The sequence below is a fragment of the Bos indicus x Bos taurus genome, chromosome 12 (genome assembly GCF_003369695.1).
Source record: "Bos indicus x Bos taurus breed Angus x Brahman F1 hybrid chromosome 12, Bos_hybrid_MaternalHap_v2.0, whole genome shotgun sequence".
In the NCBI taxonomy this organism is placed as follows: domain Eukaryota; kingdom Metazoa; phylum Chordata; class Mammalia; order Artiodactyla; family Bovidae; genus Bos; species Bos indicus x Bos taurus.
Genome location: NC_040087.1, coordinates 30,704,682 through 30,718,416, shown reverse-complemented (window position 1 = coordinate 30,718,416; position 13,735 = coordinate 30,704,682). Strand labels below are relative to the sequence as shown.

General features: G+C 52.5%; 1 protein-coding gene across 5 annotated transcripts in view; it reads right to left on the bottom strand.

Annotated features, from left to right (window-relative positions):
- SLC7A1 (solute carrier family 7 member 1) overlaps positions 1–13,735 on the bottom strand; it is a 62,642-nt gene that overhangs the window by 13,941 nt on the left and 34,966 nt on the right. For all 5 annotated transcript variants that reach the window (XM_027557500.1, XM_027557502.1, XM_027557503.1 and 2 more), the window contains 3 exons: positions 5,017–5,401; positions 3,460–3,618; positions 1,652–1,826 (listed from right to left, as the gene is read on the bottom strand). In XM_027557500.1, coding sequence (XP_027413301.1) covers positions 1,652–1,826; positions 3,460–3,618; positions 5,017–5,386 — 704 coding nt within the window. In that variant the 5' untranslated portion in view covers positions 5,387–5,401. The remainder of the gene's footprint in view (positions 1–1,651; positions 1,827–3,459; positions 3,619–5,016; positions 5,402–13,735) is intronic.

The window sequence follows — 13,735 nt, the reverse complement described above, 5'->3', positions numbered from 1 at the left end:
AAAAAAAAAAAAAAACAACATCAAGAAGACTAAATCTAGACAGACAACCAGGAGACAAGAGGCGCCATCTCCGTTCAACTCTTTACCGGCTCACAGTGACTGGTGAGGGGGCCGTGAAGCTTTCCAAGTTGACTGGGTTACTCCAAAACATATTTCAAATTGGCTCTACTCCGCCCGGAATTAATGGGCACTGATAAATTTGGCACGAACAAGACTCAGGAATGCTGGGGAGTGACTTATTAAAAGCTCTCAATTCTCTATAGTCACGTTTCGTCCCCAAAAGGAAGGCTCTTTTTGTTTGAACTGTTGACCGTATGGTGTTAGAGCTAGTTTCATGGGTTCGTTTCCTGTCTGCGCTCCAGTTAGTGAACCAGCTGCTGATAAGCGCCTGCCCACAGAGTAGGCCATCGGAGGACACGCCGGGCACCCGGGCCTTAATCAGAGGTCAACGCAACATGTGACCACTCGGCTTTCCGGCCTCTCTTGCAGCTGAACGCGGCCCCCCGCTGGATTCTGGCCAGGGGGATGTGGGCAGGAGGAACACATCTTCCAGATCTGAGTGCATGGTCCTTGCACTCTGGTCCCTGGTGGGAGAGCTGGGTCATGCCTGTGCCCACCCATAGCCCAGCTCTGACCACACTGTGTCCTTGGGGATAATGGGTCAGCAAGGTGGACGATCGGGCCCCTGTAAGCCTGCATGTGTCCACGCTGGCCAGCCACCCCCAACTGATCATTCCTGGAGCTGAGATATCCTTGTAAAGCCACTGCATTTTAGGAGGATCTCTTCAAAGCACCAGTTTAACCTTTAGCCACAATTAAAACAGAATTGTAAACAAAATTAGAACTCCCCATTCTTCATCCCAAGATCCTAACATGTATCAAAAAATCTGACCAAAAAAAAAAAGGTCAGAGAGATCCATTCCAATGTTTGGCTTTTGTTTCCCGAAACAAGGTGAGCTTGTTGGTAAGGGCCTGCCCAGAGGCCTGCAAAGGCACAGGGTGGAGAGCCGGCTGGTCACCTGCTTCCAGCCCTGGGCGTCCTGAGCCCAATGTGGAAGGACGCTGAGGCCACGGCGTCTCAGGGCTGACACACCCCCGTGGAGTGGTAGTGAAAGAGGTTGTCAACATCACGTTGTGATAACTTCAGTTGTTCTGAAAAACTACTCTGAAGAACACCTGAGATAAAAAGTTCCACCGACTTCTTCGTTCAAGGTGATCAGATAGGAAGGCATTTCAAAAGAAAGCAGCATCCACGTGGTACCGCAGAGGAAAATCTTCCTTTCGGAAAAGGAAATTCAGAGTTCCATCATCAAAAAGGATACGGGGAAACAGGGACAACTGAGTGAGCCTGACCACGGTCCTCACCGAGGCAGGGTTTTGGAATCAGCATCCAGAGATGCCGCTGTTCCCCCAGCATCTTCCTGTGTCGTACAACAGACAGTCAAATACAAGGCAAGAAAACACAAATTTCAGACAAACGAGACACCCTCAGCTATCTGACTGCAAAAAAAAAAAAAACAATTCAGTAATGACAAAATATCCTAGCTCAAATTACATTTTTTAACAGAGACCGTACTGGACTGTGTTGTGGTAGCCAAGGTCCGCCCTAGCCGCACCAGGCCCAGGCGCCCAGAGTCAGAGGGACACCCACTTGTTCAGGCAGAGGTGACCCGACGTGTTCCGGAAGTCCTCCTCCGTGAGCTGCCAGTTTTTAATTGATCCTTTCACAAACCCCGACACCATGATGAAGCCCAGCACCAGAACGTTGATACACGTGAATATTTTGTTGACCATGGCTGACTCTTTCACACCCAGAGTTAAAAGTCCTGCAAAAGGGCATAAACAGAAACGGCCTCAGTGCTGACCTCGGGCCAACAAGTCCCTCTGGGATGGGGAGTGGGGACGAGAAGGTGACGTTAGAAGAATCTGAGCAGTGTCAAACCTCCGAAGAGGAACGAGGCTGCAGTGACTCTCATCCTAGAGGCAGGGAACAAAACAACCCAAGTCCGCGGGGTGTTGAACAAAGCCATCAGGGCTGGACTTCCAGCCAGCTTGTGGAATTGAGACAACAACCAGGAGCACCCCAGGGACAGCAGGGCTGGGGACGTCTGAGCCAATGGCGCCCCTCAATAGCAAAGCCCTCTCTGGAATGAAGGGAGGCTCTCCCTGAACCTCCATCACTGAGAACCACTCAGTGAGTAGGAGTTCATTTCCTCCAAGGAGACACTCTGTTCAGTGTCTCGAGAGAAAAAAAAAGTTCTCCAGACATGGAATCATTCAGATGCTCTGTGGGGTATTAGCAGTGTCCGCAGTGACGGCCACCTGGGGGTCCTGCCACAGAGTCCCCCTCCTGGGACTCAGTGCACGTAGAACGTCTGAGCCAGACCAGCTCTACCTCGAAAACTCGAGATAAAAAAGTACTGGGTGAAAAAGCACAGGTTGGGGAACACAGGACACACGTCTGTGGTGAACCCTCGGCCAGGGAAGAGTCAGGGAAGGCGCCCAGTGACACGGGACCACCCATCTGACTGGACGTCTCTTACACATTTTAGCATAAAAGATGCCCTACGTCATAGACTGATTTCTGAAATACAGACATTAGAAGGGCATGGAGCAATTCAGGGAACACATCACACTCCGCTGTGCTTGTTCTTCAGCCTCCCACCCTCCTGTTCTTATGAAAACCTCACTCGTGAAGACTTAATTTCTGATCCATGTTCCTGCCAGCTGGACCAGATGTACCACTGAAACTGACCCTGTGCAGAACGATTTCAATTACATGGTGTGTAAAACAAGGCACGGATGTTTTTAAAACCCATCCCAAATCTTCTAACCTCAAAAGAGAATTTATCTGAGTTTCTGCTTAATGGGTATATTAACAGAACTCCCAACTTGGTGGCTGAGACTCGGGTCAATGTCACTAAGAAGAAGCTGCCATCAGCTGTGTTCAAGCCCTGTCTGCAATTTAAAAATCCTGTACCAGCAACTTTGTGGGGAAACTTCATTATTTAAGGAGGTGTTTTGCCGGCTGGTTGGGTGCAAATCACCTGAGCTGTCTCCAACCCCAAGGTGCAGTGAGCATCGGGCCTGGTTCCTCCATGTCGTCCTGGCTGACAAAGGCCAACTCTCATTTCTAAATGGTCATCCGCTGAGTCAGAAGAACTTGTATTCCTAGGTCACCTCTATACAAAGCCTGCAGCCCTAATGAAATCCTACTCCACAAACATGCAAACACCTGAGAGTCTCTCTTAATTAAACAGCGCACAACTCAACCTATTCAATAGGCCAACCCTATGTGAATCTCTGAGAAGCCACTTTGACAAAAAAAAAAAAAAAGATGTCTGCATCAATTAAAGAAGACAAGAAAACGGGGGGATGGGAGAAAGAGAAAAGGAGGGAGCCTGAGCCTCACCCCAGACTCCTGGTCCCCCTCCTGACACACCCGACATGTGGTTGTACCTGTGAGGATTACAATGATGATCACGGCAAATATGTCCGGGTTCTCAGCCAGCACCCCGGGTGCATGCAGGGCCATGTGCCTCCGTGAGAACTCCCCAATGGGCTTCCCAATCAGCTCATCAAACGTCGCGCTCCAGGCCCGCGCTACGCTCGAGGTACCTGCCAAGAAACACACTGTCAGATGGAAGAGAAGGCAACAGTCAACACAGCGCCTGTTGTCAACATCTGCAGCACCCGCGGGGGCTCACAGCCCTTGGGTGCTGGGGAGCAGGGAACCCCGGGGCAGCCGCCACACCCCAGGATGTACTGACCAAGAAGGGAGCGCTGGTTGGAGTCTGCAGAGAAGCCAGACATAGGGCCTGGGACGAGATGCATTCTCCATCACAACCAACACAAATGTGTGTGAGTGTGAGAGTGTGTGTGAGTGTGAGTGTGTGTGTGTGTGTGTGTGTGTGTACCATGTGTTTTGAACCTACGTGTAGCTGAATCATAGTAAAATTTAACAAAATAACACCATCCTGACCACCAAGAGGCGCTCTGACAGTACTGACTCTACCTATTTTATTTCACTGTAACAAGAAATCCTGGGAACAGACCATTCAGGGGACCTCACGACCCACCCCTGTGTTGCAGTAGGCAGTGGGGGCCACATTCCTCCCCGAAGACCCTCAGCAGCCGAGCTGACAGGGCCTGCCTCCCAGAGGGGGCCGGAGGGCCAAGGGCGGTGGCTCAGGACTGGCCCCTCCCCAGCAGCCAAGTGGCTGGCTCACCAACCCCCGCCCCCGCCCCCGCCCCGCCAGAGTCAGCCACCTCTGCCGCTCTGTGCCAGGCCTGGGGGGACCATGGGCCCAGAGGCTCTGACTGCATGGAACAACAGGTGTGGAGTCCAGCACCCCCCACCACCACCCCAACAGCCAAGAGCACCCGACTGTTCTCTCAATCCGAGTAACACCCGTCACTGCTTTTCCAGCAACGCTTCCCGGGAAATGCTGCTAAAGTTCCAGTCACCACAAAAGGCGTCTTCCTTTATTTGTAAAGGGTGCCTTGCTGGTGACTGTCACTTGCTGGTTTAGGAACGGCAGGAGCTTCACGCTCACCATTCTGTTTTATTCGCAGGCAAGCTCTCTGGAAACGTAAAGGCCCTTTTAAAGTAGTCGCATTCCCACCAAGAGGCTGGGCTGTCAGGCTGGGTAATTTCTAATTTCTTCTTTGTGCTTTTCTGCATTTCTTAAATTTTTCTGTTATCAGTGATGTATTTACTTGAGTAATCAGGAAAAAGACTGAAAGAGACGAGGTCCTTTTTTCACTAGCTACGAGCAGCCTGATTCTGTGTCTCTTTTGTGCTAACAAGACTGGCCTCTTGGGGGCTGGGCTTGTTCCCACTGGGTCCCACGTGCGGCAGGCCTCCACCTTGCACCAAAGGAAAAGGGAAAGCTTGCAGCAGCAAGGGGAGGCGGGAGGTGCCGAGCTAGGGGGGCAGCCAGACCCCGTGGGTCTGGGGATCCAGGCTGGGGCGGGAACACCAGGAGGGAGGTGGGGCCCGGCGCAGAGACCTACCGATGATGTAGGACAGGATGAGGTTCCAGCCGGTGATGAAGGCCCAGAGCTCACCCACGGTGACATAGCTATAGAGGTAGGCCGAGCCCGTCTTGGGGACCCGCGCGCCAAACTCGCCATAGCAGAGGCCAGCCAGCACGGAGGCCAGCGCGGCGATGAGGAAGGAAATGACGATGGCGGGGCCGGCATTCTCCCGCGCCACGGCCCCAGCCAACACGTACACGCCGGCCCCCAGCGTGCTGCCCACCCCCAGCGCCACCAGGTCGAACGTGTTCAGGCATCGCGACAGCCGGCTCTCCTCGCGGCTGCAGTCCACCACCTTCCGCCGCAGCATCTGCTGCCCGACGCCTTTCAGCATGGTGCACCCCATCCCGCGGCTGCAGGTCTGCGGAGGGGAGGACAGAGGCAGGAGCTGCGTTAGCGCTCTGGTCTCACCCAGGGACCCCTTCACCGCAGCAGGTGGGCCACGCGGTCCCCCACTGTCACTGGCCGCTAAGCCCTCACCTCTCACGATCCCACCACCCGCGGGCAGAACACCCACCCACGGATTCCCGGCCTCAGGTGTGACCAGCGGGAGAAACACCCAGAGGCCAACCCACCTGCTGATGGGACTCTGGTCTCTTGAGCCCCCACACTGATTTCAGTTCCCAATCGAGAGCCTTCTCCAGGCAGAAATAGCAAGAGAAGCGCAATTAAGCCCACTGTTCCTGCTGAGAGTCATACAATTCACCAGGAAAAGTAAGCTGTTATTCTAAGGGTATGGGTTTCCCTGGTGGCTCAGACGGTAAAGAATTCGCCCACCAATGCAGGAGACGCAAGTTTGATCCCTGGGTCGGGAAGAAACCCTGGAGAAGGAAATGGCAGCCCATTCCAGTATTCTTGCCTGGAGAATCCCAGGGACAGAAGAGCCTGGCAGGCTACAAGTTCATGGGGTTGCAAAGAGCTGGACACGACTGAGCGACTAAACAACAACAACAACATTCCAAGTGTGCTGTTGTGGAAGGCAAACCAAACTAAACATGAATTTAACTATCAGAGCCCAGAGGCCTTCAATGGCAGTGACAATACTTTTCAGACCTTCCCGGGACCAAGCAGGAGCCAGGCTGTCTCCAGCTTAACAAAGAGTATGCCCAGAGCAGAAAAGCATTGAACTGTTATGAGTTAGGGCCCTTGTAACTGCCGCTACTCTGGGAAGCACTTTTCCTCTGCATGAAAATGTGGGCAGAGTGCTATGTGATACAGTCCAGACGGTGCACATGGGTCCAGTCATTGACCTTCACAGGGACCTTATCACTCCATGGGGCCCGGGATGCCACCCACCTTCTGAACTACGTCCCTGGTCAGCACCCTCTGGGAGACCCCGGCCAATCACAGGAGAATTCATCCCGAGGGAGTGGGGCCTGCCTGGAGCCCCAAGGAAGGGGAACCAGAGCCCCGATCCTTCCAAAGAGGACAGTGTGGGAAGCGGGAACCCTGGCAGAACATCACCCCGGCCAGGCGGCCAAGGTCCACATCAGGAAGTGACAGGTTATACTCGAGCGTATGATGCGATGAGAAGGGAGAGAGAGCTTCCTCCCCAAAGCCGTAACCCCAGGCTAATCCTGAGAAAAGTATCAGACAAATCACAGAAGAGGAACTCTACGAAACACCTGCGTTTCGCTCCTGGTGTATGTGTGCACGTTCTTTTCAGTTGTGCCCAGTCCTCGGGTGTCATCAAGAACAAGAGAAGTCCGTGAGCTGGTGCAAACAGGAGGAGCCTCGGGAGACAGGACACTAGCCTAGAGGATGGGATGAGGCCCCGGGATGGGAGGAGGACAGCGGGGAGAGCTCAGGAAGCCTGAACAAAGCACGGACTCCAGCTGTATCCATACCAGGCGGTTGGCCACAGCCGAAATATCACACCAGGGTTAAGATGCTAATCTCAGAGGAAACGATGTGGGCGTGCAGGAACTACCCTCACGGCTTTCCTGCAAACCTAAACGTGTGCAGAGACAAGCTACCATTATGACTCTGAGCCACGAGAAATTCACCTTGATGACCAATTGGTGTTGCCTGATCTACCTCACTTTGCTGCAGTTAAGTGACCGGAAAGTGCAATCGTCTCAGCGGAGACAGCAGATCTGGCAGAGTCCGTACCTAATCACCTGGAACCCTGAACTGCTTGCCCACACCCCTGTGGGCTGGTCCTCTGCCCGGCCTCAGGCCAGGCCCCCTGCGAGTCACAGAGGGACGGGTGGGGGGTCCTCTCCACATTTTATCTGATGGGCCAAGAGAAGAGAAAAAAACAGTTTCTCGAGACTCAAAAGTTTTCAGCTAGAATGGGGAATAAACTCCTCCGGTCGGAAACCCTTCATGTAAAGATGACGAAAAATAACGCAGAGAGCCAAGAGTCAAATGGGGTCACGAGCTCGGAAGGTGCAGGGGGGCCAGCTCCATATCTGGGTCTGGCATTGGTGGGTGGGGGAGGTAGGAAATGATATCACCCTTGGTGAGGGGGGCGGAAGTGGGAGGAAATGAGGGAAGATGACCGTATTAGTGGAACAGCAGCGGAGCAGGAAAGTCAGAGGTCTGATAAGAGCTGAGAGGGCAGGGACAGAACAGGAGACACAACAGAGAGCGCCAGTGCCCAGGATGCTTGCAGCCACTCGCTGGCCCATTGCTGGCGCTGGGTCGGGAGCCCCGAGCCCTGAGGGGTTCCAGCGAGGCGGCCGGGCTGGGGCAGCAGGTGCTGAGGACCCGCCGGGGACCAACTGGCTGGAAAGCCCGGGGTGCAAGTCCTCCTGGTCCTGCCTTCTTCTTTCTTCCTTCCAGGATTTCCCTGAATTCATTCAAGCCAGACTATGAAACACAACAAAGCCTATAATAAACCACTGCTTGGATAACAAGTTAAAAGGGAAGATGCACCATTTCAACACCACTCTCAGCGGAAGGGCTCTGCCAGGGACGGTGGGAAAGGCAGTGAATAACTTGGCAGCATCATCTCGGGGAAAACCCAGAAGGGAAGTGGAGCCTGAGAGCACCTGACGACCCGTCCTGCTTCTAAAGTGATTGGTAAATGGGACCGACATTTAGAGAGAGCAGGCACCCACTCCCACCCTCTCCTCAGTTCAGTTCAGTCACTCAGTCATGTCCAACTCTTTGCGACCCCATGGACTGCAGCATGCTAGGCCTCCCTGTCCATCACCAACTCCTAGAGCTTGCTCAAACTCACGTCCATTGAGTCAGTGATGCTATCTAACCATCTCATCCTGTCATCCCCTTCTCCTCCTGCCTTCAGTCTTTCCCAGTATCAAGGTCTTTTCAAATGAGTCAGTTCTTCCCATCAGGTGGCCAAAGGATTAGAGTTTCAGCTTCAGCATCAGTCCTTCCAATGAATATTCAGGACTGATTTCCTTTAGGATGAACTGGTTGGACCTCTTTGCAGTCCAAGGGACTCTCAAGAGTCTTCTCTAACACCACAGTTCAAAAGCATCAATTCTTCGGCGCTCAGCTTTCTTTATAGTCCAACTCTCACATCTACACGTGACTACTGGAAAAACCATAGCTTTGACTAGATGGACCTTTGTTGGCAAAGTAATGTCTTTGCTTTTTAATATGCTGTCTAGGTTGGTCATAGCTTTTCTTAAAAGGAGCAAGCATCTTTTAATTTCATGGCTGCAGTCACCATCTGCAGTGATTTTGGAGCCCCCCAAAATAAAATCTTTCACTGTTTCTGTTTCCCCATCTATTTGCCATGAAGTGATGGGTCTAGATGCCATGATCTTGGTTTTCTGAATGTTGAGTTTGAAGCCAACTTTATCACTCTCCTCTTTCACATTCATCAAGAGGCTCTTTAGTTCCTTTTTACTTTCTGCCATAAGGGTGGTGTCATCTGCATATCTGACATTGATATTTCTCCTGGCAATCTTGATTCCAGCTTGCGCTTCTTCCAGTCCAGCATTTCTCATGATGTACTCTGCATATAAGTTAAATAAGCAGGGTGACAATATACAGCCTTGACATACCCCTTTCCGTATTTGGAACCAGTCTGTTGTTCCATATCCAGTTCTAACTGTTGCTTCTTGACCTGCATACAGATTTCTCAAGAGGCAGGTCAGGTGGTCTGGTATTCCCATCTCTTTAAGAATTTTCTCCTAGATGTAGTTTTTAGTTCATAACAAATGGATTCTCTCCTCAAAACGACAGAAGCCAAGTGCAAAGCAAAGACACTGCAATTGGACAGCACGGTCTCTCCTTGGCTTCCCAAAGTGACCCAGGAGGCTAGAGCGAGCACCACCTTCCTCTGAAAGACCACTCTATCCTGGGCCCTGGGAAGGGCTGGTCCACAGTCCACACACCTTTCTCACAGGGGCTGCTGTCTGAGGAAGAAGCCAGAGCTGCCAGAGTGACTGTGCTGGGACACCTGGCAAAGGGCATGCCAGGGGACACCTTCCGAGAGCCCACTGACCTCATTATAGGCTGAAATGAGCCCCCCTGGACACTGCAGCTGCAGTGAACATGCCACATGCCCCTGGTTACCCCTGTCCATGAACCCACTTAACCAACCCTGGGGACCCAGCACCATCTTTAACATAAAGGGGCCGGGGCACTGAGTTCTGTAAATTCAGACCCAGACACTGGACTGCAAACACGTGAAAGGGACTTTTTGGTTGAGACTCCCTGGACATAGCTGACTTCTTGTAAGTGGGGAGACAGCAGCCACTGTTTCTCAGAAAGAGTCCTGGGCTGGAGGGAAGTGCTCGGGTGCAGTGAACAGGAGCGCAGGAGGGCTGGCTGTTTCCTCCTGGGCTGCCTCTCCAGCACGCCCTCTCTGTCTGGGGAAAGGGCAAACCCAGTCCCTTGGAAACCACTGGGGCAGGAACGCAACCAGTCGCCGCCGAACCCCAGGGCTGAGAGTGCGGACAGCACGAGTGCCGTGTCCAATTCTACTTCCCAGGGCGGGAGAGATTGAGATGCTCACTAACCCCGCCCTGGGTTTATTTTAAAGTAACATCCTTTCTTTCCCCTTGGCAGTAATGGAAAAAATCTGGGTTCTCCAGGCAGCATCATCTGTCGGTATTGTGCACATTACCCCACAATTCACGTTCGTGCCCGGGCTCCTGAGCTGCTCATTCAGCCAACAGCTGAAAACAAATGAAACTTCTCCACGTAAAACCAATCGAAGCACACCAGCCTCACCAGTGTCAGGCTCGGACAGACTTCCTGCAGTCAGGATTTACGCAGAAAGTCCCCAATATGCATTGAAAGCATTATCTGGAAATTACGTTATCCTGTCTCCCAGGGAGAAATTTCTGCAACAGTCGAGAGCTACACTTTCATTCCAGTTTTTGACAGGAATCCTGTAACAGCAAGAGCTTTGGCTCTCTCTCACTCCCGACTCACACATTATGAAAGAATGTCCTCTTAGAAAAGCAAAGGAAATCTGTCCCTTTCCCACAGAATTTCTAACTCCAAGTTTGATTCCAGTGATCACTATATAACAGTCGGAGCAAGATGGCCCAACGGGTCCAGACTGCTGAGATAAAGACTTTAGGATGCGGTGCTGAAGGCGTCTGACAAAGGCAGGCAGGTGTGAACTGTATGATTTTTTTTTTTCCACTCAAATTTAATGACAGTCCCATTACCGAAAAAGAAGAGCTTAATGGCTTCATGGAGGGAGGGAAAGAGGTCACAGACGGAGGCTGTGATAGACACCAAGTTCATAAATGCTTTGGAGAAAGTCTTGACATTTGATTCTTCATACGTCTGCTTTTTTTTTTTTTTTAAGTGGTCATTACATTTGGGAGTGGTCCCAAGCAGGGGAGTCATGTAGAATAAACCCCGTCATTCCAGCAGGAGACAGACGCACTGAGGTCTACACAGGACGCTGACCGGGGACGGGCGGTCCCCAGGTCCCCTTCAGCCGCGTGGGGCAGGGCTGCCCAGGAGTCCTGAAAGCTCCGGAACACCTGCAGCTTTAATGAGGAAGGGAGCAGAAGTGAAGCCATCTCAACCAGACGTGGTTCAAAGCGAGAGCATTCCAGGTCACGGGCCACGGCGGAAGAAGAGAGATGCACGCAAGGAATGCAATCTGCGTTGAAGGAAGTTGTTCTCCAAGCCAGATTCACTTCCCCCAGGTGTCAGGAGGCCCAGGTGCAAGAACTTTTAAGTTTTTAAAGAAAAAGAAACAAGGATGGAGGGGACTGGTTGACGCAGATGAAGACCCAACACATGGGCATGTGGAAGGAGGTTAAGGAAACGACAGAACTGAAGCTGGGGCACAGCAGGGCAGTGGAGAGGCAAGGGGAGGAGGGGACCACAGGGCGCTGAAGGTTTGCAGTGGCTGGGGGGGCCAGCCACACCCCCATGACATGTGACCTCAGGACTCGGACTCTCTTAAAGTCTCCCAGGATCTACACTCATCTGACCCCAGGCAGCGATGGACAAGCTGAGGGCAGAATGGAACTCCTCCTGAATTCAGGGATCTCACTCCCGGTATGATGCCCTGGGCTGACACAGCTGGGCTTGGGGAAAGCAGAAAGGCAATCTCAGCCGAAGAGGCAGAGTCGGGGCCAGTAACTTGGTGGAGGGCATGCAGCCAACAAAAGATGGGAGTCAGGGCTCAAACCCACGCCTCACCACCTGCAGAGCCTGCTGTCCTCTGAGTCAGGATCCCCGGGGCCCCGGGAGCGTGGAGGGGGTTGGGGGAAAGGCTGGGCAGCTAACTGGCAGTGGGCAGGAGGGTGGTGGTGGTGTAAGCCCCCATCTCGGAGCTAAGCGTCAACACGTCCCACTGGCAGGGCCGCCTCTAATCGCCTCTGCCCCCAGCACCTACAAGGCCCATGAGCAGAACGTACGGGACCAGAACACGTACAGGGCCCATAGCTCACACTCAGTACGATCACTGATTTAATTTCAGGAAACTTAACAGGACACTGGCTGGACGTCTGTCCTTCATCTTAGGCAACATCTTCACCATTGCCTTCAATGACTTAAAAGGGTCTGTCCATCAAAGGAGATCTCATTTGCTGAATATTCAAAGGTTCGCATCACCAAAGAGTCCGGTTCTGTTTCTCTAAATGAATACACATGTAAGAAGATGCTATTTGGGTTAACATTCAACCCAAGCAACAAGGAGTTGCCTCTGAGGCCTTGAAAGTTTCCCAACAGTTCCTTGTGTCGTGGGAGGTGCTCCACTGTGGGGACAGCTGGTGTCCCTGTCATCTCTGCCCAGGGTTCCTTGGGTTAAAGTAGTGCATGTCTCTGGGGCCTCAGTTTCCACATCTGAAAAATGGGGTGCCTCTCTGGTCCTGCCTTGACAGATAAGGCACAAGGAGTATACTAAGACGGCTTCCCTGGTGGCTTGGTAAAGAATCTGCCTGCAATGCAGGAGATACGGGTTCCATTCCTGGGTCGGGAAGATCCCCTGGAGGAGGGCATGGCAACCCACTCCAGTATTCTGGCCCGGAGAATCCCATGGACAGAGGAGCCTGGCGGGCTACAGTCCATGGGGTCGCAAAGAGTCAGACACAAGTCAGCATACACAGGCAGGCATGCTCAGAGGCAAATTCTTCCCAGGCAGAGTCAGCTCTGGTTCTTTCTTCTAAGTCTCAGCACCTGCCCATCACTTCTCCCTCACAGAAGCAAGGCAGACAAATTCTGGCAGCTTGAGGTCCCCATCACACGGCGGTCATGAATTGACGCCTGGCCTGACACTGTCAACGTTGCTGGCTTACCCACACTCAAGCTTGTCCACAGCGTTTGCCCACATCCAAGAGAGACAGCAGACAAGAAGCCAGTGGACGACCCAGTAAGTGCATCCTCACAAAAATCAGATAAAATCTAGGAACGCTTCCTCCTGCAGCCAGCAGGATGTGACTAAGTCTTTTCGTCTCCCAACAGTGTTTCCATCACCAGGGAAGCTGTGCTTTATCAAGACACACGCCCCGGTTCTGCGTGTGGAAACGCGTTACAACAGAAACCTGTGTTTCGTGAGGGGCTCAGAGTTCCTCCAACATGTGCCTTAGTGCTTCTCACTTCTCTGGGATGGAAAGAAGCAAACGTGTGCCACCTGATTCACTGAAGCCAGTGACAGACAAACTCTGTAGGTAGGCCCGGGGCCGGGGGACGGGCCCCCCCTCAGGGCAGGGTCCATGAGCCAGAGCCCAGCAGGGGCCCGGACCTGAGTGGGGTGCGGGTGCAGAGGGGCTGGTGAGCGGGCTTTGTAAAGTTGCGTGTGTGTGAACTGTGGACACTTCGTCTGGCTCTCCAACCTCAAATGGAAATGTCTTAAATAAAGTTCCCCCAGGATCAGAATTCAGACTTACTGGCAGAACACTGTTTCTTTAGTTCTCCAGGCTCTAAGGAATCCTGAAAAGCATATTAGAGATTTCAGAGGCTCCTTCTCCAAATGTCCTCTTTCACAAAGCGCCAGGACAGCCGGCCCCTGGAACCAAGCAAGGCGGGGACTCCTGCCCAGCAGATCTGACCACACTGCTCGGTCACAGACCATTATTTTCCCATTTACTCAGTTACTCACTCAGCAAACTCTCACAGACTCACCTACTTACCCGTAAGCTTGGGGCCACTGTAATCCTCAAATACCTGTCACTTCCTCCCTTCCCCCAGTCTTCCCACTGCCACAGGCTACTCTGAAAAAACTCAGAATTTCTAGAAAATGCACTGGCTCAAAAGTAAAGTAGCTGTGAGAAGTCAGGGACAGCTTCCCCAAACCGACCTG